Genomic DNA, 27,920 nt, shown 5'->3' with positions numbered 1-27,920 from the left:
GGGTGATTGATGAGAAACAATGAAGGTGAATGATTCAAAGCCCTGTTGGCCACAGGAGGCTGCTCTTCATTATTAACACTCTTTCTTCTCCTCCTGCCTCACTCTTTCTGGGTTTGTTTGGTCTTTCTCAATCCTAATGTTTTTTTCCCCTTTCTCCTCTAGTATATTGGTTGATGTCTCTTGTAATGATGGCAAACGCAGCTCACTCGTGTCTTGCTTTTTGGTATGATATGCTTTGTTTTGCTCTCTGCTGTTTCTCTTTCATCTTTTGTTGTCTTTTCTGCTATTCTCCAGTGTGTTTTTCTCTATTTTGTCTATATTTGAAGATCTGAATACTTTTGATTTGAATGGAGAAACTAAACTGCAAAACTTTCAAATGGTGTTTTACCAAGCGCAATCCCATTGGGCCACTCGATCCTCTCTGAAACCAGAACTTGTCGATCCACTCCGTTCATTCCGGCTTTCTCGATCTTGGCCCGCGTTCCCCAATCTGACCAGTACATGAACCTGAGGGGGTCAAAACAAACAAAATGCTCATAATCAGAATCATGGACAGATCTAGTGGTTCTCAACCTTTTTGACACCATCATTTTTCCAGTTTGTTATTTTCTGGATGAAGATTAAGAATAAGGATCATGAAATATTTTTTACTCAATTTTTACCCAGTCAAATATTTCAAAGCTTGGTTCACTTTAAAGGGGTCACTGGATGCAAAATTCACTTTACAAGTTGTTTGAACATAAATGTGTGTTGGAAGTGTGTGTACACCCATCCTATAATGATAAAAATCCACCCAGTGTTTTTTTTTTTTAAATCCCTATTTTAAAATCCCCTTTCTCAAATCAGGCTGTTCTGAGATTCCTGTCAGAATGACGTAGTTCTGTTCAGGCCGCTCCCACTGTAAACAGTCCGACCGCCATTGTGTCGACTCTGGCGCAGGGGAAGACAAGATGTCTCAGATTAAGTGATTGAGGCGTTCTGTTGTTGGATGTAATAATGAAAATAGCGGTCGTCATTTACTCCCGACATCTGAGCCGCTGAAGACACAGAGGATTACGTTTGTTTTTGAAGTGAATGCGCCGATCTCCAATCTGCCTAAATGCATCTATGTTCGCGCGAATCATTTGTGATCCAGCTTCACCTACAGAAGAAGTGAGCATAAGGGTTTTTAATGAATCTATGCAAATCGCCTTTCCTAATAATGTACTAATTAGCAAGTTTCACAATGAATGTGGCTAAAGTAAACAGTCCCTCAGAGAACAACTCGGTAGAGAGGGGCGTGGTCAGCAGAGCGCATTAACATTTAAAGGAAAATGCTACAAAATGGCTTGCTCTGACAAGAGCTGTTTTTGACAGGTTTAAAAAGGTGTTTGTTTACAATATTTTAACCAAACTATGTTACAGACTTTTCATTAAGACCCTAAAGAATCATATCAACTTGTGGAAAATAGGCATCTGATGACCCCTTTAAGTCATATTTGAAGTCTTGAAAATCCATTTTCAGAGCTGGTGGGAAAATCTGTGGAATACTGCATTTAATGTACTGCACTTAAAGGGATACTCTACCCTAAATTTTGGAGAATATCCACTGGACGCAAGCAGCATACGCTCTTGTGCGTCAGCCGTGCCACAAGGATAGGTCTTCTATGTTGTATCCGGTATGCAGCTGACACAGAAGAGCATACACTGCTTGCTGAACTAGAGGAGATGAATTGTTGAATAAAATTGTTTCTTTGTGCGGAAAACGTGTTCTCGTCGCTTCATAAAATTCAGATTGAACCACTGATGGCAGATGGACTAATTTGATGATGCTTTTCATACTTTTCTGGGCCTCGACAGTGTTATTTACTTGGCAGTCACAAACCTCCCGGTTTTCATCCAAAATATCTTAAATTGTTTTCAGAAGACGAACAAAGCTTTTACGGGTTTGGAACGACATGGGGGTAAGTGATTAATGACACAATTTTCATTTTGGGGTGGAGTAACCCTTTAAGTATGTTAATTATTAAAAATTCCTATTGAATGTAGGGGCAGGTGATATATAAAATTGTGTGAATGACATTATTACAATTCTGCACAAATGTACAGAGCTCTTAAGAGGAGTTCCCTTTGTTTGGGCCACAAAAGCTTCATGTTACCAAATAAACCAAATGCAGTTAAGTGGAAAATTAGGAAGCAATGGCCTTGAAACTTCAACGCTCATAACCTGTCAAAAATCAAGATGAATAGGTGAGAGTATGCTCATTAAAAAAAGCCAGTACATAGCTCCGGTCCTATAAGAGTGAAGTGGGCACTTTACCCACAGGCAACAATTAGTTGGTATGCCGACCAGCTTGAGACTCATTTGCATGTTTTTCATGCTCTTCTACTTCTGTAATATGGTGAAAAGACCCCTGAGCGGAAAGATTCATCATGAAGAACGCCAGTAAAAGAAAATGATACATACAGAGTGAAAGAACCTTTGACAAGGCTTTCAAAAATCATGGGGTATTGACACATATCATGCAACGTTCATCATATTTACGTTATTAATGATTATTTAATGCAACAGAGGGTTTGAAAAGACTGGAGGGAGGAGGCTTTATATTTTCCTTAGGGTGTGGAGAAAATTTTTTGGCTGATTATAAATATAATATCACTGTTTCTTGAGATAAGGGACAAAAGTACTTTTGAAAAGTGACAAACAAAAAATTCATACTACATTAATTTGAATTGGATATCTTCATAAACACGGGTCTCATCTATCATACCATGAAAAGGAACAGGTTTTTTATTTAACCACTTTTTAAAAAAAATTACATTTACTCACTTAGTAACTTGACATTTGTCAACTCCGTCGGACACATGAAAATGTTTTTTTTTGTGTGTTTGATCAATTCAACAACACTGTAACGTCTTTAAGTGTGTAGAAATGGTGTGCCTTAGCAAGGTTAAGTGATAAATTGCATTATATACACTTTTCATATTATTTAATATTGTTTTGGAATTAGCCATTTCAAATTACCGTCATTTAGTTTACAAATTTTTTCATTTTTAATATATACAATCAATGGTTTTGTGCACACAAGACACTGATAAATGTAGATAAGTTGGTGTTTAAATGCATGAACACACTCAATTGAACAAATGAAACATACATTTTTTTATAAAAATGAAAAACCTCCATCTTACGGTGTTGACGCATAACTAACGGTGTTGACACACAATTGACGGTGTTGACAAACTAATCGAGAATTAAACTGAATAAAGATATTTACCTAGTTTTAACATGGAAAAGGGAGAGAGTATCAAGGGAAAGGGTATCAAACTTCAAACAAAGAGTACCTGGTGACAGGATCTTTAAGGCACACATGAAAATCACATTGGGCGGTCTATGTCCAGCATTGTAGTATTGGAACGTCATCTGTGGCTCACGCTGACAGAGATGAAGGAGGCGGATAAGGTCCCCTTCCTCGATTCTCCAATTTCAGCCAACAGCCTGTTCGGGACGGATAGACTCAGTGCAGATGACAGCAACTGTCTCAGCGGAACGAGCCATGACTATTCAGCGCCATGCGGTCTCCTTCGAGGAAGGGACCGTCCACTCGCTCAAGGCTTTCCAGAGAATGCTGGGCCTTATGGCAGCGGCTTCGCCAGTGCTTCGTTTGGGTCTGCTTCACATGCGTCCCATGAAGCAGAGGGTTCCATTTTCAGCTTGGCGTCACGGTCGCCATCGCATAGCGGTGACTCGGGCCTGTGTATCAGCCCTGAGCTGTTGGAGGGACCCTTTCTGGCTGAAGCGAGGTGTGATCTTAGCGCACAGAAGGAAAGTTGTCACGACAGACGCTTCCAACAAGGGTTGGGGAGTGCTGTGCGACGGCAAACCGACCTTCGGTCTTTGGTCTGAGGAGGAAGCGGGTCTGCACATCAACTACCTAGAAATACTAGCAGTGTGCCGTGCCTGTCAATTCTTCCTGCGGGACATAAGGGGACACCACGTTCTAGTACGATCAGTTATCTCTTTGCCTCCGAAGACAACTCTCACTGCCCAATCTATTTTATGAGGAGCACGGATGCCCAGTCTTCCGCTCTACCCGTTCCCTCCAATCGCTCTGCTACCTCAGGTACTCAGACAAGCCAGGGAACAACGGCACAGGCTTCTCCTAATAGCCCCCTTCTGGAGGAACTAGCCGTGGGTGTCAGAACTTTTCCAGCTGCTGGAAGCAGCCCCGTGGCCCATTCCCTTGAGACGGGACCTCCTCTCTCAAGCGAACAGCATGCTGTGGCATCCATGGCCCGAGTTATGGGCCCTGCATGTGTGGCCGCTCAACGGGAGCCTTTTGTCCTCCCAGAGCGTGTCTTAAGCACTATGGCAGAAGCTAGAGCCCCGTCTACTAGACGCCTCTATGCTCTGAAATGGTCTATTTTCTCGGCTTGGTGACAAGACCGTGATTTGGATCCGGTCACCTCTGAGGTTCCAGTGGTTCTCTCGTTTCTGCAGGGGCTGCTGGACAAACAGCGTTCCCCATCCACCGTCAAAGTTTACGCTTCAGCCATAGCGGCTTTTCATGCCCTATTTCTGGTCGTTCGGTGGGCAGAAGTAGTGCGGTGGTCCAATTTATACGAGGCGCCAGGAGGTTGAACCCTCCTTGCCTTTGTACAGTTCCACTTTGGGACTTACCAACCGTGCTGAGGGCCTTGAGAGGCCCCCCGTTTGAACCACTGCAATCTGCGAGCCTGAGATCGCTCTCGTTTAAAACCACCCTGCTGTTGGCACTGGCATCGGTTAAGCGGGTAGGAGACTTACAGGCCCTTTCTGTCAACCCTGCTTGCCTGGAATTCGGGCCTAACAACTCCAAGGTCGTCCTGAAACCAAGGCTGGGTTATGTACCAAAGGTGCTCTCCACTTCGTTCAGAGCCCAGGTCATATTGCTTTCCGCGCTTCCCCCCCCTCGATGGACGACCAGGAATCGTTCCTGCTCTGCCCCGTCAGGGCCCTGAGGGTATACATCGAGCGTTCTGCCTCGTTCAGAAGATCAGAACAGCTTTTTGTCAGCTTCGGTAACCGCGCTAAAGGTCACCCTGTTACGAAGCAAAGTATCTCCAGGTGGATAGTGGATGCTATCACCCTAGCATACTCCTCCATGGGCTTGCAGTGCCCCATTGGAGTCAGAGCCCATTCCACCAGAGGCATCGCCTCTTCCTGGGCATGGTCCAGCGGGGTGTCCATTTCAGAAATTTGTGAGGCGGCCGGCTGGTCCTCGCCGTCCACATTTATGAGGTTTTACAACCTGGACGTCCCCCGCCTTGCAGGCCAGGGTCCTTTCTGCTTAAAATTCGCCGTTCCGACTAGATAAGCTATCTCTGGGATTCCTTGACCATTTCTGCTCAAGGCCCTCCTTCTCTTGGAAGATCCATATTATGGGCACTAAGTGTCTACTTCGGGACGACACCCAGGCCATGGTTGACCCGGTGGCTCAGCCTGTGCTTGGTGTAATTTTAACTCCCCTGGGCCCTCCCATGGGAGTCATGTTTGAGTCGTTCCCCATCATAGCACGGCGGGATTGTATTGGTTCCCATACAGCGTCTTACGACGCAGTACGAGTGAAATATCGACAGGGAACACACTCGTTTACTAATGTAACCTCAGTTCCCTGAGATATGGGAACAAGTACTGCATTCTTGGCCGTGCTATGAGCTGCACGCCTCAGTCGCTTCTTTCGAAGAAATCTGAGTTGCGGCGGTGAAGCGGCCGCTTATATAGCCAGAAGCCCCCCCATTTTGGTGGGCTGCATAGCCATAGGCTTGCTCATCGCCGCCACCGTGCCACTGGTTTGTTTTTATCGCATTGCACGAACCAATGGACGTGTAGTTTCAATGCGTGATTGAAAAGGCTTCAGTGAAGAGGAAAAAAGGAGTTTTTATGTGACTGGTCCAGAGGACTTTCTGGTGGGGTGTCTATTTAATTTAGCCGTCTATTCTGCATAGCTCTGGACCTTTTCTTTGCTTTCCTCCAATACTTTCTGCGGTGCCTCTTTGCTCTTGGTCCTAATTCTCCTATTTGTTTTACTGTTTTGTTTTGGACCCTGTCCTTCCATCTCTGTCTCTCCTTTTCTAACTGGTCTCTTCTGCTTTCTGGGTCACTGTTAATTCTTTCTCTCATTTTTCTCTGGTACTCTCTGTTTCTTTTTCTTTGCTCCTCCACTGACAGTTTTGGTCTAGCCATGTCTGCCTACAGTACAGATAAAATATATTAAGATCTTTTAAATATCTTAATATATTTTAAATATATTAAGATATTTTAAGTCAATCAACATGCATACTTAGATCATATTATCATGTTATGTAGTTGTTATACATTACTTAATGAGTATTTTGGAGCACTTTTCCACTCCGTCAGCTTACAGGTCAACACCGTCAGACAAAATATCTCACGGAGTTGACGTCTGACGGAGTTGACAAAACAACATGTTTTTTCAACTTAATCATGTCTAATAGATGGTAGCCATTTTGATTTTCCTCAGTTGCCAGCTGCCACTAAACTAAACCAAAATACCAACTTTTATTTCAAAATTCTTGATTAAAATCATCCCTACTTTGAAGACAGTGTTGACACATAAAAGCTGTGACCACAGGGATTTCAACTTGTTTGCTGAATATTTAAAAAAATTTAAAACATACGAGACCATGTGTTGGACTGCTGCATCCATCAACAGAAAGAAGTCAAAGGGGGTCCTCAGGGTTAAAGCTGACCAAAATATGCCTGATTTATTTCAAATTTGAAAAATATCTGACGGAGTTGACATGAATTGATGACAGATTTTGAAAGGCTGTTGTTAATGTATAAAATAATGCAATGTTCACTTTAAGTATTTTGTGATATTTTATTAAGCCATCCAATTAACCTCATATTCATATTTGTGCATTTTGGGCATTTTAAAACCCTTTTTTTTGCAGTTTGATACTGTGACCTCTACAGAGGACGAGTTCATTTGCATGGGCTTTCATAGTACAGTGCCGGTATTTTATAAAATTACTATGAAATAATATAAATATATACAAAACTAAGGGTCTAAACATACACAAGTCTTTCATATCCAACTTTTAAAGCCTTTTTAAATTAAACAATTTATTGTTTTTTAAGGCAAATTGTAACATTTTGATGGGGGACATGTTTTGTCCCTTATTTCAAGAATCAGTGATATATCATTACCCTTGTCTTGGGTCAACGGCGATGGCACGCGGTTCCCCAAGCTCTGTGTCGATCAACACCTTCCTTTTCTTGCCATCGCCAGTCGCGACTGAGATAGTTTTGTGTCCAGAGTCGGTCCAGTAGATGTTCTTATGGACCCAGTCCATTGCTAAGCCCTCTGGGGAATGTAGCGCAGTGTCTATGAGTGTGATCTGCTGAGAAGCATCGCTGGCTTTGTTGATATATGCGCTGAAGAGGAGCAAACACACTGTTAACGTACATCCACAGCATTTAAGCAGATGTATCTATCTATTCATAAACAATCACAAGATACTAGATGCATCCACCAGATTCATGGAGAATAAGCACAATATAAATAGCTGACACTCCCAGCTGTTGTTTATGTACACAAAGGCAGCAAAATGAGGCAACATCTGCATATTTCTCAGAGAACAATTGTAGGACAAAATGGCTATGACTTTTCCCGTCTCTGAAAGTTACCGTGACTTACAGTGAAGTAGATTTGATTGCCCTTTGAAGCCTGGTGAAATCTGATGTGACTCATCTTATGATCTAGGTCTCATGAGAAAGAGTCATTACCACTTTGGTGTCACCTGGGTTATTTGACAAAAGATATTCCATTTAAATACCCCATATACTAGGGATGTGACAGTTCACAAAATTCACGGTTCGGTTCGATACGGCACAGTGGTGTCACGGTTCAGTACGTTTTCGATATGGGTGGGGTGTAATTGGTTATGTCGCAATGTTGGAAATATTTCTGTTTTAAACCATAAAGGCGAGCCAATGGAGATCACACAAGCACGCGTTTGCACACGTGGAAACTCTGCGCAAGAGTTATGCCGGTGAACGTTTAATCTCAGTCAATTCACTATGCAGAAAGTGAAAGTAAAAACGGAATGACGGAGTAAAATCGAAAACTGGTTATTGGTAGAAATACCAGCATTGAAACCTTGTACATTTCTAGTATAATGTTTCAAATTTTGAAAGACTTGCTTCAAATCTACAAAATATTTGTTTTCAATTTCAAACGGGAAAAGGCACCCATTTCACCTGTCACTGACAGTGAGGAGATGCTTTCTGTTATAACCTGCTCATTTTCCATTTGCAGTCACCTAGTGCCTTTAACAAATGCTGCTTCAACAGCCATCAAAATGAGCCCATCTCCCGTTATAAGGCCGCAGGACTTTTAAGATCTTTTCAGAGTGGATCTTAAGTGAATCACAAGGACAAAGGCAATAGCAGTCAGGGACCATTTCTCTTATGCTTTCATCGGCTTGACTAGGAGTTCTATTAATAGGAACAGGTCTCCTGGATCCTTTCAAACACTGATGATTCACAAATAATACAAAACAAGGATAAAAAATAAAGAGCTCTGCACTTAAACAGATGTGACTAAACATGATGAAATTGTTAATATAATGCGACGTCAACCGTACAGTGGCATTCTTTTTTATATTCATTATACTGATAGCAATACAAGATACATATCTAAATAAATTACTATAGTCAGTTATAGACCAAACTCATCAGCTACATGACATGCATAATCTATAACATCATGACATCCTCACATTTCAGCAAAGAAAATGTCAATAAAATGCTAAACAATGTGACAATCACTGCCAATCACATATTTCACCGATTTAATTTCACTGTAGGCAGGGCTACTCAGAACAACGCAACAAAATAATAATAGAATAATAATAATAATATATAATAGTATTGATAAAATGTCCTGTTGCTTATCACTTGCTGCATCATGCTGGGTTACGACACTGTGTTACAAGTTAAAGTGAGTCAAACATCTATCAAAGCCAAAAACCGCAGGGTGTTTTGTGTTCACACCAGGATCAAACAGTGATGTATTTGATCAACAAGAGCAACAAATTGTCTTTTTAATTGGCTGGGTTTGGGTTCCCTCTGACATCTTAATTACAGCAGAAGCCTTGCATCGCATTAACCCAAAATGATGTTAATTGGAATTAATCAAAGCAATAAACACCTCATTAATCTATCAACCTTTATGCTGAAAGACTGGTTTTGAGCTCTCATACTAGAGAACCACTGTGTAAACAAAACAGCTTTTTACTGACAGATCAATAACAACATAACCCTTAAAATACACATTGACAGTTTCAAGTAAACCTAAGTGAGGATTGGTTAATGGCCCCGACAATGGCCCCAAAAACTGATATGCCTCATTTGAGGTTTCAGCTGTCAGCTGACATCTACACTGTTGCGTCTTCACCGTAACCATCAATTCATGCCACTCTCTCGGTCAGGGAGCACATACATAAATTAAACTCTCTGCAGACAAGCAGAAGTATTTCCATTCTTCTGAGTGCTCTTCCGAGGGGTTTATAAAGTGATAATGAACTGTCGTACGTCGTTCTAACACAAGCCCTCCTGAGGGGAGTGGGGATGAGTAATGGGACGCGTTATTGTGGGAGGTAAATTATGGGAAGCATATGGTGCGGTTGAAATGATTTAGAGATGGTCCTAGAGGCTGATGTGACTCAGAGTGATTCAGGAAGTGAGGTTGAGACCCGAGGATGATGGGCCAGCATGCACACTGGGACAGTAAAGGACAAACATTGGTCAAGTTTTCCAGCTGCTGTGTGACAGGCTGCTGTCCGACTGATAAGATGACTTTGTTAAACGGCCGGTAGCGCTTATTCAAGACCCCCCCTAAGGAACTGAAATGTCCTTCTATGAGGACAAAAATATCTGAGAAAAGTGTTTTGGTAGGCATGGAGTGACAGGGATGGGTAATTAAAGGAATGCTGCAATATAAACTTCATTTAATTCAAGTTATATTCTCTCAAAATAGGTTTTATTAATTTTAACAAGTTCTGAGGATGTTTATGTCAGTTTATCACCCCTCTATCACTTGTTAGACCAAGTAAACCCAAGAAAAAGTCTGTGAAATGTGCATGGAAGTAATTTCTTTCACATCTCTCAATCCATGATGCTGGTTGCTGTGAGAACATTTCCAGCAAGTCTATGGCAGCTGTTCTCATGATGCATTTAATATCTGCCAGCTGAGAGGAGGCGGGAAGGGGTTCTCAAAAGAGGGTTTCAACACTGCTCCTCCAACCAAAGCGTTGAGCACTAATTGCAAATTATCCTTTTTAAATAAAGATTAAACAACTGTCAAGTTAGAGAAATAGAACATGCCCTAATGTTGAGTATACCTGAAGATCTTGCGATGGTAGAGGTCACACCAGTACATCTTGTTGGTGGTCACGTCCACATCTAGAGCTACAGCGTTCTTCAGGGTTGGTATTACCTGCGTATAATCCTTCTTCACCAGGTCAATGCGCCGGATCTCATGTCGGTTAGTAAACATAAGATATGGGCTTTTACCTATGAGGGGAAAAGAAAAAGTTTCATCAGCTCACTTGTTATCTTGGGATTCTCCTAACAGATGATAAACCAATCAATATTAGGCCATTGTGAGATAATTAACATCAGAAAAATCATTTAAAATAGGAGCAACAAAAATAGGAACAGAAGTCCAAATAAGACTTCTTTAACTTCTAAATTGTTTCAATTCACCTTGAAAAACTGAGACTTTGCCTATTAGAGAAAAAAAGACCCCAGAATCTCACATGCATCTCCTTCAGTTTGAGATATTGTAGTCAAAATCACATTTATTTAGGATATCAAAAATCAAAACAAGACCTGTAGACCTGTCTTAAAAAAATAAACAAATACACATATGGGGCCAGTTTTACTAACAGCTTGCGCCAGTACAAACCGTCTTTTGGCATTAAAATAATACTGTCAGGATTTACTAAAGACGCGCAGTGACAAATTAGCGCTGAAGAGGCGTGGATAGTTATTTTTGTGCCTGACTTTATTGAATATTTGTAGGAGTTTCCCTTTCAGACACAAAATTTATGGGAGGAGAGTATTAAAATGAATCACACAACGCAATTTACTAACGTTTGCGCTTGTCAAATTACTGGTATTTGTGCACTCTAAAAAATGCTGGGTTAAATACAACCTAGCGCTGGGTAAAATATGGACAAACTCAGCGATAGCGTTGTTTAGACCCAGCGGTTGGGATAGGCCTGCCCAGAAGGTTGGGTTAAACATTTAATCCAACTGTTGGTTGAAAACAACCCAGCATGTGTTCTGTACAATATTTACCTAGCACTGAGTTGTATTTAACCCAGCATTTTTTAGAGTGTGGCATTTACTAATTTGCCCTGTTTAGTAAATCTGGACCTTAGTGTCTCTTCTCGACCCGTATTGTTGTTCATTATTACAATTATTCAAATTAAAATATTTCCAATTATTTAGAAAATAAAATGCTCAAATGCTTCTCACACTTGTAAAACTAATTTATCTGAACTATGCCATTCATTTTCATTTTATAGCTCTATATGCTTACTATATGCTTACAATTGTTTCATTATTATTATTATTATTTTCTTCTCTTCAATAAAATTCCACAGGAATTTTATTATAAACCTCTAGGACAAAGTTGAAATGAAAATATCTACCAACATGCCAGCTGACTGCATCTGTGTTGGATTCCACTGTTATAAGTGTGTATATGTGGTACCGGGCAAAGGTAAAAACACTAAAACTCAAATAATTAAAATGCTCCCAGAGGAGAAGAATATTTTATCATATAAATTATTACACTTGCAGGAATGCAAATGTTGTGAGAAAGAAGCTAAAGAGAGCTTGCACTTCAAATACTGCAGTAAAAAAACCCAGCAGTCTTCTCAGATGAGTAAACACATTACGGCATATTATATTTAAACAAGCATAGTGGCTGATTTGCACTAGGGATGCAACGATACCATTTTTTCAGATCCGATCCGATCCAGAAAATTCTGAGTATCCGATACCAGCGCAGTGTTTTTTTTTCTAAATCAATGTAGAATTTCTATACTTTCTGTGTCACTCTTTTGTGTGTTAAACACAATCTATTAGACAACTTCATTTTAATGAAAAATTACATGAAATAATGTATAGGGGCTGTTTACACCTGGTCACTTCATGCGTTTTGGAATATAAATCTGATCGCTCAAACCACTTCAGGAGGTGTTCTGGGCTGCATTCCAAACGAAACTGGACATGTGTAAACGCATTACTTGTCCCAAAATGTAAAAAATAAAAATAAACGTGTGAGACCGTGTTATACACTGTAAAAAGTGATAAGTTGACTTAACTTAAAAAAATTGAGGAAACCCGTTTCCTTAATTTAAATAATAAAAAAAAATAAGTTAAGTGAACTTATCACTTTTTACAGTGTAGGCTATATGACATTATAGTCAGATATGACTGCGCTAATGCAACACGCATCGCCGCGGACGAGTAGCTGAGTATCTCTTCAACAAGCAGACACGCAAACTGCCGCGAATGAAACAAAGACGCAGACGATCAACACAATACTCTTCATTAAAAGTATAAGACAAACTTATCTTTCCAGTGCTGATGCCACGTGCTCTCCTATTGCGGTCTTTGATCTTGAAATGAGCTGATAATTAATCAAATGCAGCGCTTATCTTTTGATTTCGTTACGCATATAACGCAGGAATTGAAGATCTGATTTATATCCGTTTTGCGACTTTGTGGCCATGTGTATAATGAAACGTTTCAACAAATCAGAAATGACCAGGTGTAAACAGGCCCACTCATAATCTATGACAACAATATTATTATAAATTAGGTTAGTGGATAATTTAGCAGCAAAATTTATTCTAGAAAAATCATGAGTGCACAATTTTATAAAATCTAAACATTTAGTGATAACATTATTTAGTGGGGAACAAATAAAAGTAAATATGCGAAGGACTATATCTGGTAAAATGTTACACATTGCTCTTTATATTGTTGTAAAATACATTAATGAAAACAAGTAAATATATTTATTTATAAATATAAACTACAAAATTTGAAATGTATAGCACAATGAAGGCAGTGACATATGATAGAGCAGTGCTATCTATCATATATATCATAAATGTTGCTGCCTCCATCACTGTGCTATACATTAGATTATTAATAGCCTTGATAGGACAGATCAAGAAACGCTATAAATAATCTTTCATTGCACAAAAGCATTATAATAGGAAAAGCTCGAACAGAGAGCGGCACAAAGCGCTTATGGCTTCTCGCAGAATGATGCGCTTGAAGCAGCACGGCGTCACAGCGCGCAGCTCCACATAGAGAAATTCAGAGCACAAAGGAAAGAGATATTGGTGCGTATCTTATTCAATCTGTGCATAGTTTATTGATCCTTTTCGTTTAACAGTTCTAACTCTCAGTTATTGAGCGCTCTTGGAGAGAGTTTCATCGTTTTGACTGTCTTAACCGAACGTGACACAGTTTGAATGCTGAACGGAGGATGACAGACAGAAGCAGCGGAGAGAAAAACTTGAACTTGAATTTAACGACTTAAATATTCATCTGTACCTCACATTAAACTATGGAAGGGCTTCAGAACACTTGGACTTTGACTTTATGGTGCTTTCTAATGTTTTTGTGCTTTCGTGGGGCTTAACAATAACACAGAATAGTATACGCACAATATCGGATTTGGATCGGTCTCGTCTGACCAATACTCGATCCGGCAGAAATTCCAGTATCGGAGCCGATACTGATCCTGAGTATCGGATCGATGCATCCTAATTTGCACTCATACTATTTATTAATTAGAAGGGCACAAAAAATAACCATATGACTCGCACAAGTGCACCCATTTGTGTGCATAAAATCACTGACTGAATTTTTTTATTGCTTATTTAATTTGCAGAGCAGAAGCAAATGTGCGTGTCTCTAAATATAAACTGCAGCATTAATTTACTCATGAATGCTGTGTGTGAGTCTGCAGTGCACCTGCAGACCATGTGATTCAGGTTTCCAGGTTAGTGGCATGTGGCCGAAGTGGGTCTGAGAGTTTCCAGGTAATTACCCTGCACTGTGGTGTGTATGGAGATGAGTGTGTGTATGTGTGTGAGAGCGTGCTTGTGTACTGTTGGGCAGCTTAGTCACTGCGATTTGGTGCTCAGTCATGCCAACACAGAATATCACTGACCCTATTAGTTTATCCTCTGTGTAGCAGCAAGGGCACTCTCCCTTTTTCTGAGTCACTTGGTCCCCTCCAGCTCCCCCTTCAAACCTACTTAATATGGGTGTAATTCATTTTCACCCTGTCACCTGCTCAGATCACAAAAGCACTACGATCCTGAGGAAAAATCTGTTCTCCCAACCCTCATTGTACCCTTCCTGTGCCCTCTATTATACTTTCATTCAGCTTTTCATCTCTAATAAGCTCATCACATCCAGACATCTCACGATTTGTATTACTGTAGAGGATATAATGTGATTGTCCCACGATCTGGATTCTTCTCAACAGTGATAGTGAGTTGCATGCAAAAAGCAACTAGAAGTCATTTTTTAAAGATATTATACATTTCATGCAACATACAGAACAACAGAGTAGAAAAAATAAATCTTCATCTTTACGCAAATGAGCTTTGATGAAATGTAGCAACTACCAGTGAGAGTGCAGAGAGTGGAATTGTGGTATGTGTACTAGCTGCACAGTGCAGAGACCCGACCTGGTTATTTATGTCATAAGTGGTTGGACTATAATCTGGTAAGGTCATGGTGGATTTGGTTGACTATCTTGGACAACTTGGTTGGAGCTGGAAGACTATTATCACTAAGCTGGGGGGAATACATGGTCTGACCAGTTCCAAAACTGACTTATTTTTAATATTTTATGACTATATATAATATAATATAATAATAGTGTGTATTATTTTAACATAATATACACTACCACTCAAAAATTGGGGTCAATAAGATTTTAATGTTTTTAAATGTAAAAAAGGGCCGCATTTATATGATTAAATATTGTGAAAAATGATAACAATTTAAAATAACTGTTTACCATTTAAATATATTTGAAAATGTAATTCATTCCTCTGATGGCAAAGCTGAATTTTCTGCAGCCATTACTCCAGTCTTGACACTAGATCCTCTACAAAACATTCCAATATGCTAATTTGGTAATCAAGAAAAATTTATTCTTATTATTAATGTTGATAACAGAAATGTCAAAAGAACAGCATTTATATGAAATAGAATTTATTAGAAACATTGAAAATGTTTTTACCATCACTTTCAATCAATTTAATGTGTCTTTGCTGAATTAAAGAGTTAACTAAATTGTAAAAAATACAACAGTACTTTTCAACAGTAATTGTAGTAGGAAAAATATACCCTAAATCACTCACCAAACCAGACAGAGGCATCTCAGACGATACACAAACATTACATTCCCATATACCCTGATGCTTTCCTAACTCTATTTAAAGCCTGAGAAGAGTTTTGGGAGTTTCAGGTTCGGTACAAGTTCACAGAGAATTTTTTTACTGACCTATCAGCAAAAGCTTCCTTCACAAGACTGTATGATCCACAGATGTCAAGTGTTATAGACAAATAAAATACAAAAAGAATGCAAAAATAGATGATAGTGCGGGGGGTGAAAGAGAGAGAGAGAGACGGTGAGCGAGCATAATGAGCAGCAGGTGCTGTGTGGTCAGATGTCACTGTGAGGTTTGGCAGTGATGTAGAGAAGATGAGTGGAGCTAACGGATGAGATCTCCTGTCTCTGTTATTCTCTTCCTCCCTGCCTCCCTCATTCCCTCACTCTTTCATACTTGATCTGGTCTAAGCCAAATACTGTTTTTGCTGAGGCACTGAGTAGTGTTTGTGAGTTGGACAGGTAGATGGAAAGCCCATCCAGATTGTGTTGGAGAGAGAGCATTTCCTGCTGCACTTCAGAAAGCCCTCATGGACCACTGTATCGTCAGCAAATATTTTCATTATCAACAAGAGTCAGGATTCAATCATTTTTACCCATCTGCTGGAATGATCAATCTTTGAAAGAGAGGGTGAGAAAGAGAGAAAGAGAAACCAAGAGAGAAACAGAGAGCAGTGTCACTTCCAGCTTCAGCTGAGCTGCATTAAATTTACATAAAGTAGCACGCTGACCATCTTTGGTGTCATGACAACTACTTTTGAGAAACGCATAAATCAGCACTTTGTCCGATGGCCATATGTGCTCTACGCATCTTCATTCTGAAGGTGAAGCATCGCTGACTAAAGGGTTTTAAAGCAAAAGGGCATGATCTCTTAAACTGCCTTGATCCTTTATTACGAAAAGGAATTAGAAAAACATGTTATTGTAATCCTTAAAACATACTGAAGTGTCAAGAATAAAGTATATCCTGTGTCCTAACTACATAAATTAATTTTAATATTTTTATTAATTTTTATTTCTGTGTCACTAGCTATATCAAACAGAACTACAAAAAATTATGTTACTTAAAAGTAAATGAGAGTACGGTGCTTGCAAACCAAGAAGGAATTCTTACATATATATATATATATTTATATATACACACACACACACACACACACACACACAGGTCACTTTATTAGGTACACCCTGCTAGTACCGGGTTGGACCCCCTTTTGCCTTCAGAACTGCCTTAATTCTTCGTGGCATAGATTCAACAAGGTGTTGGAAACATTTTGGTCCATATTGACATGATAGCATCACGCAGTTGCTGCAGATTTGTCGGCTGCACATCCATGATGCGAATCTCCCGTTCCACCACATCCCAAAGGTGCTCTATTGGATTGAGATCTGGTGACTGTGGAGGCCATTTGAGTAAAGTGACCTCATTGTCATGTTCAAGAAACCAGTCTGAGATGATTTGAGCTTTATGACATGGTGCATTATCCTGCTGGAAGTAGCCATCAGAAGATGGATACACTATAGTCATAAAGGGATGGACATGGTCAGAAACAATACTCAGGTAGGCTGTGGCGTTTAAACGATGCTCAATTGGTACCAATGGGCCCAAAGTGTGCCAAGAAAATATCCCCCACACCATTACACCACCACCACCAGCCTGAACGATTGAGACAAGGCAGGATGGATCCATACTTTCATGTTCTTTACGCCACATTCTGACCCTACCATCTGAAATCAAACAGCAGAAATCCAGACTCATCAGACCAGGCAACGTTTTTCCAATCTTCTATTGTCCAATTTTGGTGAGGCTGTGCGAATTGTAGCCTCCGTTTCCTGTTCTTAGCTGACAGGAGCAGCACCCGGTGTGGTCTTCTGCTGCTGTAGCCCATCTGCTTCAGGGTTCGACATGTTGTGCGTTCAGATATGGTATTCTGCATACCTTGGTTGTAATGAGTGGTTATTTGAGTTACTGTTGCCTTTCTATCATCTCTAACCAGTCTGCCCATTCTCCTCTGACCTCTGACATCAACAAGGCATTTTCGTCCACACAACTGCCGCTCACCGGATATTTTCTCTTTTTCGGACCATTCTCTGTAAATCCTAGAGATGGTTGTGCGTGAAAATCCCAGTAGATCAGCAGTTTTTGAAATACTCAGACCAGACCATCTGGCACAAACAACCATTCCACGTTCAAAGTCACTTAAATCCCCTTTCTTCCTCATTCTGATGCTCGGTTTGAACTTCAGCAAGTCGTCTTCACCACATCTAGATGCCTAAATGCATTGAGTTGCTGCCATGTGATTGGCTGAATAGCAATTTGTGGTACCAAGCAATTGAACAGGTCTACCTAATAAAGTGGCCGGTGAGTGTATGTATATATATATATATATATATATATATATATATATATAATTAACAATAACTATTAACATTATGTATATTTACTGTACGTACCTGTTTTTTAATTCCTCTAAAAATAAAAATATATATGATCATTATTGTACAATATTATTAACCGTGTACATTATGCATACATGCATTTATTGTTGTAGTTGATACTACTACTTCTACTTATAATAACTAATATTTTATACAGTATCATGCAAAATTATTAACCATGTGCATTATACATATATTTTTTGTTGTTCTTTTTGTTGTTAATAATAACTACTATTATTATTTACAACAATAAATATTCAAAATGCACATAGCTTTTTAATTGTTGCTAATAATTAAATAACCCAACATTTTAATTATTGGGTTAAAATGTAGAAAAAGAAAACAAATTCTTAATATCAGTTATCAGAAAATAATCTGCATTGCCATCGGTCATAAAAATCATACTGGTTAAACTCTTTACAAAAAAGAATTCTGCAGATTCTGGCAGAGGTTGTAAGCAAGGCATTAACTGTCATGTTTTTACTTTAAACTGGGATGGTATAAAAAGAAGTATTATAACATAAAAAGGCAACCTCAAAAACAGTTGCCTTACAATACGCTTTTCCCAAGGCCACAGTGGCGACAATAAGACAAGGACTGTCCAGTTTATGGTTCAAACTTATTGGAGATCCACAATTATTTTGTTATGATGTGCTTTCTATTATATAATTTATGCTTTTGATGAACAGCTTGTCTCAGTGCTTCAAACACACTGTGCTTCTTCCAAGACATCCACTGTCTACTGCAATTCTCCACTGTGCTTCACTTCTGCAACCATTTCATCCAATAATATCCCTCACAACAGCAGCTCACAGATTAAATGTGAGCCATCAGTCCCAAAGACAACACGACACATCCAAACACGTATCTGATTTCCTCCACAAGCTGTTCCACAATGTAGACAGGCATCATCCTATTGGCTGACACCCAGTGTGCAGAGCACAGGCAGCGTGACACAGTTTCATCAATTTTTAGAGTCATATATAGGAAGCGAGGTGACTGAAAACAGGTGGGAGTGAAAGCATGAAGATAATCAAATGATGCATGTGGGGGTGTAACATCTTGACTGACAAGTAACAATGAAAAGAGAAGGAGACAGACATGAAAGTGTCTGCAGTTATGCCAGCGCCACTCATTTCCTATAACCCCTCGATCATGTCACTCAGCCGAGTCTCACATTAAGGCCAAATTACACGCCTCAGATTTACGCTCAACAGGTGAGTGACCTCACACTTATAATGACAGTATGTGACAGGCCTATCAGAGAGCTGGAAGCACATGACACACATGCTGCTCTAGTATAATACAGAGTTCCCACACTTTTCAACACACAATCTCCATGACTTCTCCTGTCATTCAAATTTTCCAGATAAGGATTCACAACAGCCAATATTTTAGAGCTGCAAATAGCTAGAGAAAAAAAACTAACTATTTGTTATAGTAATTTTTATGACTTTAAGATTTTATTCAAATCTATGCCTTTTCCAGCATCCCAAATTTAAAAAGCTAATAACATGTATTAATAACATGTATTTTAAAAAGATAATCCACAATAAACAGGTGTTGTAAAAAACACATCAGTAGATTTTTATTTTTTATGAATGTGCAAAGTTGCTAAATTGCCTGAACTGTAAACATCATACAGGTGTGCAAATAATTATATTACTTAGCATAATAATTCTTTATTTTGATTATTACCAATAAACATAATTTACTGAACAGTGGTATCTTTTATCAAACTGCTGTTGTCAGACAAGCCATTACAGCTATTTTACTACAGTTAAAGGGATAGTTCACTCAGAAAATTACATTTCCACCATCCTTTACTTTTCGTTTAAAAACCTTATGACTTTCTTTTCTTTGAAACATAAAAGATTATATTTTGAATATTTTTATTTGTTCTTTCAGTGGAAGTCAGTGAGCACCAACCAGCATTCCTCAAAATGTGTACATGATTCATGAATAACAGAATAAATGACAATCATTTTAAGCATCCTGAGGCTGATATGTACACAAATAATGAGTGGCTTGTGTCCCTACTCCACATTCATTGGATTTGCCTTTCATTTATAATATTTGTCTCCTCAAATCTAAACAAACTGATTATGTTAATTCAGATGTAACAGAATATTTAATTAAAATACTGCATGCAGTATTGAGCAACGATGCTCACATATGAAAGGCACAGTCTGTTTTGTTCTGTTTGTTTTTGGCTGTGCTTGAATAAATAAAAAACTGAATGTGAAGCCTGTGAAATTGGTTTGGTCATGTTTTGTTTTGCTAACAGGGTCACTGAACACTCTCTGGACTCTCTATTCATATCACAAGTCATTATAGCTTATACTGGCACCCAAAGGTCATATTTGCAGTTACTATTGTGTCTGAAAAATGGCTGTCATGCCCAGAAAACCAAAGTCTGTGAACACTGCGTATAAAAGCTCACCTCCCTCTTATCTTTAACGTGCCTCTGCCTGATATGCGTATGAAAGGGAACAAAAAAGTTATTTATTTTACAAGATAGACCTGTGGCTAAAACATCAAGCTATTAAAATCATTTAATAGATTTTCTAGGCACACCAAAAAGGTAGAACGATGAAGAAAAAAACATGAAGCCTGATTTAAAACCCATAGATCTCTGGAGACCTTTAAAAGAGAATTTAGAATTACTGAAAAAAATGTCAAATATCAAATCTTAATTTGAATCTGCATCTGAAATCTTGAACAAAGAACTAAATTCCACTTCATATCATAGAACAAAGAATGTCTGAATCAATCTTGACAGACTAGAAAAGAATAAAACTCACATTTCAGTTACAGTACATATTTTGTTTTAGTGTAAAGATCCATATAAAGATAGAAATTCTCAACTATCTAAAATAACTTTTTTTAGTTTTTTTTTTACCTCAGATAAAAACACACAATATATAGTACATTAAATATCTTGCTTTGCACTAAGATTCAGTAAGGTTTGAAACCACACAAACTTAAACAGATATATCAGACCTGAACACAATACCAACAGAATGCAATTTCTGAAGAGCGAAATCACTAAGTTCTCAGTATGCTCTTTAGCCTGAGGGAACGGTTTTGCTCGCCAGCTTTACACATTGCACTTAATGACAGTGTTTCTCCAGCTGTCATCCAGCCTATCGGGAGTGCTGGAAATGCACTGAAGTTTTACGCAGGCTGGTCAGGCAAATGAAGGACAATAAAGATTAGCTTCATTAGGTACACAAAACCCTAACAATTCCAGAGCATGCAATGCTGCAGCAATCCCATTTTTATAAAACAAACAAGTAGCCAGCAAAAATAATACCACCACTGTCTCCCTCACTTGTCAAATACAAAGAATTTTCAAGAAAAATACTGTCCTCCATCACTACTCTAGTGAATAAATAGAAGAGATGATGCAATTTTTTTTACAGCATTTTATTCCATCGCTACTATGTAATGTGGTGTTTATAAATATAAAAAAAGAAGACAAAAATGGTTTTTATTTGCTCATCTATTTGTATTTATTATAAAGATTTTTTTATCATTAAATAAAAATAATATAATTGAATAATATCAATTGAATTCATATAATTCATTAATAATGTAATTAATTGATATAGTTGAATATCTGTAAATACATCTTTTTAAATAGTACCACTATTTGTTTTAGTAGTTTTGGAAATAATTGTAACTTCGAGATAAGAATTAACAAATTATAAGTAATCAATGCAGAAATAAAGAAATTAAGGTACACACACACAAAAAAGCTAAATAACTACATTATCATATGGACAAAAAAACCCCCAATTTTTTAAGAAATACTGAAAAATATTTTGTATCTGAAAAACTAAAATTATCATTGGTAAAATGTCTCCCACCATTAGTATGTACAACAAAAAAGGTACATTTTGAACCTTGACTAAGAACAGTGATGGATGGAGATGCTGGTGTGAAGTATCTTACCCACTGCTTTACACGTCTTGGTAACCGGGTCCATCTCGTAACCCTCGTAGCATTCACATTTGTAGTCGCCTTTGAGGTTGATACATATTTGACTGCAGGCATCAGGGTTCTCGCATTCGTCTATGTCTGGAAAGGACCATCAGAAAAGCATTAGAAACAGAGCAGAGATACACAGAGAACAGAGGCTTTTGTAACACAGTGTCCACAGACAAGATAAATGATGCTAGCAAACACTATCTGGGGATTTCTCTACTATCAATTTTCAAAGCGATGACGCTGAGAGTAAACAAATCATAGATATTCGCAATGCACGTACAACAGTGTTCTTTTGGGAAAATGAGTACAATGTAGACTTGCGCAGCATCAAAATGTTGGTATCTGACATAATATATATGTTACCTCCACAAGTCTTCTTGTCAAGGAGCTTGTAGCCCGAGGGACATTCACACTCATAGCCGATCTGACGGTCCTTACATATGTGAGAGCAGCCGCCATTGTTGATGGCACATTCATTCAGACCTATGAGAGAAAAAAATAAGAAGAAAGGTGGCGTGTCAAAGGTCAGCGTGCCTGGGAGGAATTGGACGGTAAGTGCCCACTGAAACCTGACACCAGGTGATGACAGACTGATTCTTTCTCATTTTCTAGGTTGAGCTTCAAGACTTTATGAGAAAGTGAAGAGGTGAGTGCAGTCTAACTGAAAGACCTGCCTTAAATGCTTGAAAAATGCCGTGAATGGGAGGAAACTGTTTGCGCATGTGCCACTGTGAGAGAGAGTGACAGAGTAATATGGTAAAGGTCTCACCAGTATTGCACTCGATAATTCTCTGAGTAACTAAAACATTTGGGCATTGGCTGATGGCTCCCTCCATTACAGATGACAGTCAGAATACTCATCACTCTTATGTCATCTCTACAGTATGTCTGCTTTTTCTGACCCTAATAAAAAGCAACAAAATATCGTCATTACCACAATTACCTCAGCTGAAGAAAAGATGCAACACTCACTGTTAAAGAATGTTTTATTGAACTTTATTTGTTTAAAACAAATAACATTTCAGCCATTGTCAAGGCCTTCATTTTTCTTCAAGAGTCAGTGTTGCTCCTTTTCTTCAACTGAGATGAACTCTTTACTTGACTCTTTACTTGGTTTTAACATCTCTTTTTAACTTTTATCACAACAACTACCACAGGAAAGTTTAACCATCTTGTGTCATTAACCCATTTAGGACTTTACCACAGATCTACAGTGAATTAACACAAACTTTCAAAACATAGTCCACAAATTCAGACAGCAGTACTTTTACGGTTGACTAGTCTATCACACATATTCAGTTACAAACAAATTGTGGCTATCAATGATTATCAGTAAGGATTATCACATGGGATACATTCACCCATGGCATTCATGTGATGCAGGTTTGAATCTGGCCTGCAACACATCCAAATACCACTTCCAGTCACCTCTATAGTGTTTATTTGAGAAGCAAATAATAATAATAATAATAATAATAATTATTATTATTATTAAGATTTTTAATTTTAGTTTAAAAATAGATTAGTTTATAAATAGTTGCAATTTATATCATTCTTATTAAGAATAATGACTATAATAATAAAGCTGAATAAATACATAAAATCTATTTATAACTCTATAAAATAAATTACACTAAATTTATTTGGCAAGCAAATACTAACACTAATAATAATAATATTAATAATAATGCAAAATAATATAAATATTAAGAAATACAAAGTATTATATATTAAATTTATTATTATAAACGATTATTAATGTATTTATTAATTACTATAATTTTGAAAGCCAATAATAATAATAATAATAACAATATTAGCAAGCTATAAAATGAATGAATGAATGAATGAATTAATGAATGAACCAGCCTGACAGAAGAAAAATAATAATAGAGTGGACAGGTAGAGGAAAAAGACAGCAATAGAAAGGGAGAAAGAGAAGAATAGCTGATGCTGATGAACAGCTGACAGCAGGAAATAGACGGAGGACAGACACACCACAGGAAGTTCAAGTGAAATAGGGCAAAGAAACGACAAGGTAGAATGAAAGGAGACAGGTTGAGAGAAGAGGTAGGACAAACACCTGGACCGTGACTAAGAGAAATGCACACTCAAAAAGCAAGTGAGATGCTCTCTGACAAGCAAGAAAGTAAGTAAGTATTTTCTCCAGGCCACATATGAATCATGTATAATAAGTAAAGGATGCACTAGTGAATACGGTAGAACCGTAATCCCTGGCACCAGTCCTAGTGATTTAGCATGCATAGCTGCAGTGGCCCACTTGGAGCCGGTCCAGAGTGCACTGGGCTCAGAGGGGGGCGTCTGTCGTGCGTCAGGTGCCTGCACTAGTCTCATCTGCTGAGTGGAGCGACCCGCAAGGAAATTAACACCATCCTGAAGAGCCACTGTGGGACCATGTATTTTACATTAAGGATTGATACAAGAGTGAACATGACCAGGAGGACAGGGAGAAAGAGAGAGGGAGAGTTGAGCAAGGAGCTGGCATTTCCTAAATACCATCTCGATCAAATTAACATACACCTGCAAGGTGTTGGAAAACAATCCGAACATTTAGTTAGTAAGATATTTTTCTTATAAAGGTTAAGTGTGCAATATCTATGTGAAGTGATGCAACATGGATCTGTTCATGAGCGCCAGGATGTTGTGGTTTAAAGCAGGGCCGCTGCTGGCCAAATGGGTGCACTAAGCAGGATTTTATTGTTGTGCCCCCTACCTCAAATATTATGGAAGTAAAAAAAACTCCCATTTTAGGGGTCAAAATATAACTTTAATAAAATATAAAAGTAAATAAATAAATAAATTTGAATTAAATTGTCTTATTTACAAATTACAATTGTAGCTCTAGACAGTTACCTATGGCTAGGATTTTATTAATATAGTTAATAGTCTCAAGCATTCAGAAGAAAATTAAGCAATTTTTCTGATAAAACCATGGTTCATTTTTGTAAGGGTTGTGATGTCCACATGTTTTTTGTTGAGGAAATTATAGAGGCTGTCTCATACCAAATGTGGCCAAAAATGAAAGATTAAGTGGAAATTTGAATTAAATGTTTGGTCAATAGCCTATTAAACAAGGATTTGATCATCCTTTAAGTGTAACAGCAACAATTACCAGGCCTTTGGCTCCCTTTACATGTTATTACATATGCCTGCAATGTACATAAATTGTTTATTTTGTATTACATTATGTATTTTAACAGTGTTGTTCTATGAAATCATATGGTCACACTTTATATTAGGTGGCCTTAACTACTATGTACATACATCAAAAAACAAGTACAATGTACTTATTGTGTTCATATTCTATTGCAAAACACTTCTGCTGCTATTGAGGTGGGATACGGGTAAGGTTAGGGACAGGTTTGGTGGTATGGGTAGGTTTAAAGGTGGGTTAAAAATATAAGTACAATGTAAAAACATGTATGTACACAATAAGTGCATTGTACCAAATTATTAATTTAAATGTAAGTACATAGTAGTTAAGGCCACCTAATATAAAGTGGGACCAATCATATAATTATTAATTAGCCAATCATTTCCTCTGTTTTTATATAATGCACTGTAAGTCATTTTAAAGGCTGTTGTTGGCTTAGGTCTGTTTTAACCACAAAAAAACGTTTCTTAAAGGGGCCATCGGATGCAAAATTCTCTTTTCAAGTTGTTTGAACATAAATGTGTGTTGGAAGTGTGTGTACACATCCATCCTATAATGATAAAAATCCACCCAGTGTTTTTTTTTTTTTAAATCCCTATTTTAAAATCCCCTTTCTCAAATCAGGCTGTTCTGAGAGCCCTGTTAGAATGACGTAGTTCTGTACAGGCCGCTCCCACGATAGTTGATTGACATGTCCGTCTTACCTTAGACCCGCCCTGAGTGAGCTGAGAGCTGTCTGCCTCCAGTGCAGGGGAAGACAAGATGTCTCCAATTAAGCGATTGAGGTGTTTTGTTGTTGGATTTAACAATGAACATAGCAGAAATCATTTACTCTCAACATCTGAGCCGCTGAAGAGGCAGAGGATTAACGTTACTTTCTTTTTTATGGGAATGCGCCGATCCCGATCTGCCTAAATGCATCTATATTCGCGCGAATCATTCGTGATCCAGCTGTATCTACAGAAGAAGTGAGTATAAGGGTTTTTATGAATCTTTGTAAATCGCATTTCCTAATGATGTGCTAGTTAGCCAGTTTTGAAGCTGAAGTTTAGTATGCTCCATAGATATATACACCTAAATGCGTCATTATGGACTGTTTCTATGGGCCGCGATACGCAAGCCATCTGCCATTTTTGGATCGGTCTGCTAATCTTTGAGCGCATTGACTGTGTGTGTCGACAACAGCAAGTTATACGTTTGTATATCTTTGAATATTCATTGATTATTATGGTGAATGCGAGATGCACAGGCATCAACCTTTTTTTCTCTTTCTTTTCTCGGCGCCAGATTGCTGTTGTCTTTTCACGGGTATAGTTGTCCATCAATTATGATAATTTGCATTCAGCCGTAAACAAGGGGAGCGGTTGCAGGGGCGGAATGCGGGAATGCCGCGTCACGTTTTTTTTTTTTTGGAGCAACTGGGATCATGGTGCCCCGCCCCCGGGAGTTGGTGCCCTACGAAAACTGCTTACTCTGCATATAGGGTATTGGTTTTATGTAACAGCAGCGACTCTAAGCATGAGACTAAAAACGTTCTGCTTCTGCTGAGATATTGAACTGCTCAAACTCTCACGATCGTTTATACTCTTCATGAAGCTGATCAATGAATGATTTACCTACAGTTGTCTCTGTACATTACACTTGGAAAGAAGAAAGTATTTTAACATAAAAAAATAATAATAATTACACACTCCCCCAAAATCTGGCATTTTCATTTTAAGCTTATCGCTGCAGAAAAAGTCCAGTTCCACAATGTGATGAAAGAAAAGAACAGAGAGAAAAAAAACTGATCTATGGAAACCTGCATTCTCTATGGAGAGCAGGAGAACATGCTGGGCACGTTCTCCTTGTATGATAGCACCCGAGGGAAGACTCACACTTTGATCTTAATGATCGCTCTGTGGGTTGTTGGCCCTTGATCAAATGAAGCCCCTAATAAGCCAACACTGCCTATAAGCTTAAATGCAAGAGTAGGTTTAGTTTTCCATCTCCAAATTCAAAGTTACTAGAGAGAAGGAAAAAGCTGACCCTAGATCACTTTTGCAAATTAATCTCGGCTTCCCACACTAAAACATGTAATTTCAAAACTTACGTTCTTATATAACAGCTATTTTAAAAAGTCCCAAATCTATGATTATACCAGTAAACATTGTTTTAGGATCTGTGTAATTGTCCAAAAGTGTCTGAACTCACCACATTCCTTCACAGGCTCATCAGACCAGTCCTTGCAGTCCTTGATACTGTCGCACACTTTACCGCTATCGATACATTCCCCACTCTTACACATGAACTTCAACGGGCCTTCACATTTGGTGGCTGTCAAGGACACAATGAAGAGATCTTACACTTCTGATCTTTGAGGAGTACCACATAAAACTAAATTATGGAGTGTACAAAACATGAACTGCCATTACACAAAACACATTTCAAGTGACACTCGGTGCATGAATGTTCATTTTGCTCTTTGCCGTACAATGACAATAGACAGTGACAAGAGGCCGTCAAGCTCAAAACAAGTACATAAAAGCACCATAAAAGCAGTCTGTGGAATTTAAAACTATATTTCAAATCCTGTAAAGCCAATAAAATAGGTCTGTGTGAGAAATATATGGCTTAAGAAGATCTGGAATATAGTACAAGAGTCATGGACTACTTATTTAAAACTTTAATGGGCCGTTCACACAGAATGTGTTTTTCCATTCCAATGCACTACTTTTCAATTCTTTTTCTACGTAAACACGCACTAGACTAGATAGACATGTATGACCGTTCTGCTCGTGTCTCTAATTTTATTTTACGGCATCATCACTGTCCTTTTTTTAAAC

The 27,920-nt window shown here is 38.4% G+C and overlaps 1 protein-coding gene across 1 annotated transcript in view; it reads right to left on the bottom strand.

The window, feature by feature from the left end:
* Window positions 1-27,920, bottom strand: part of LOC306879540 (low-density lipoprotein receptor-related protein 8-like) — a gene marked incomplete at both ends in the record, with an annotated part of 172,944 nt that overhangs the window by 14,775 nt on the left and 130,249 nt on the right. Inside the window, 6 exons of the mRNA XM_079432561.1 lie at window positions 389-507; window positions 7,193-7,420; window positions 10,390-10,561; window positions 21,885-22,010; window positions 22,284-22,403; window positions 27,289-27,407. Coding sequence (XP_079288687.1) covers window positions 389-507; window positions 7,193-7,420; window positions 10,390-10,561; window positions 21,885-22,010; window positions 22,284-22,403; window positions 27,289-27,407 — 884 coding nt within the window. The remainder of the gene's footprint in view (window positions 1-388; window positions 508-7,192; window positions 7,421-10,389; window positions 10,562-21,884; window positions 22,011-22,283; window positions 22,404-27,288; window positions 27,408-27,920) is intronic.

Source organism: Barbus barbus (assembly GCF_936440315.1).
Source record: "Barbus barbus genome assembly, chromosome: 13".
NCBI lineage: Eukaryota > Metazoa > Chordata > Actinopteri > Cypriniformes > Cyprinidae > Barbus > Barbus barbus.
The sequence above is the reverse complement of the archived record's forward strand: the minus strand, read 5'-3'. Positions and strand labels throughout refer to the sequence as shown.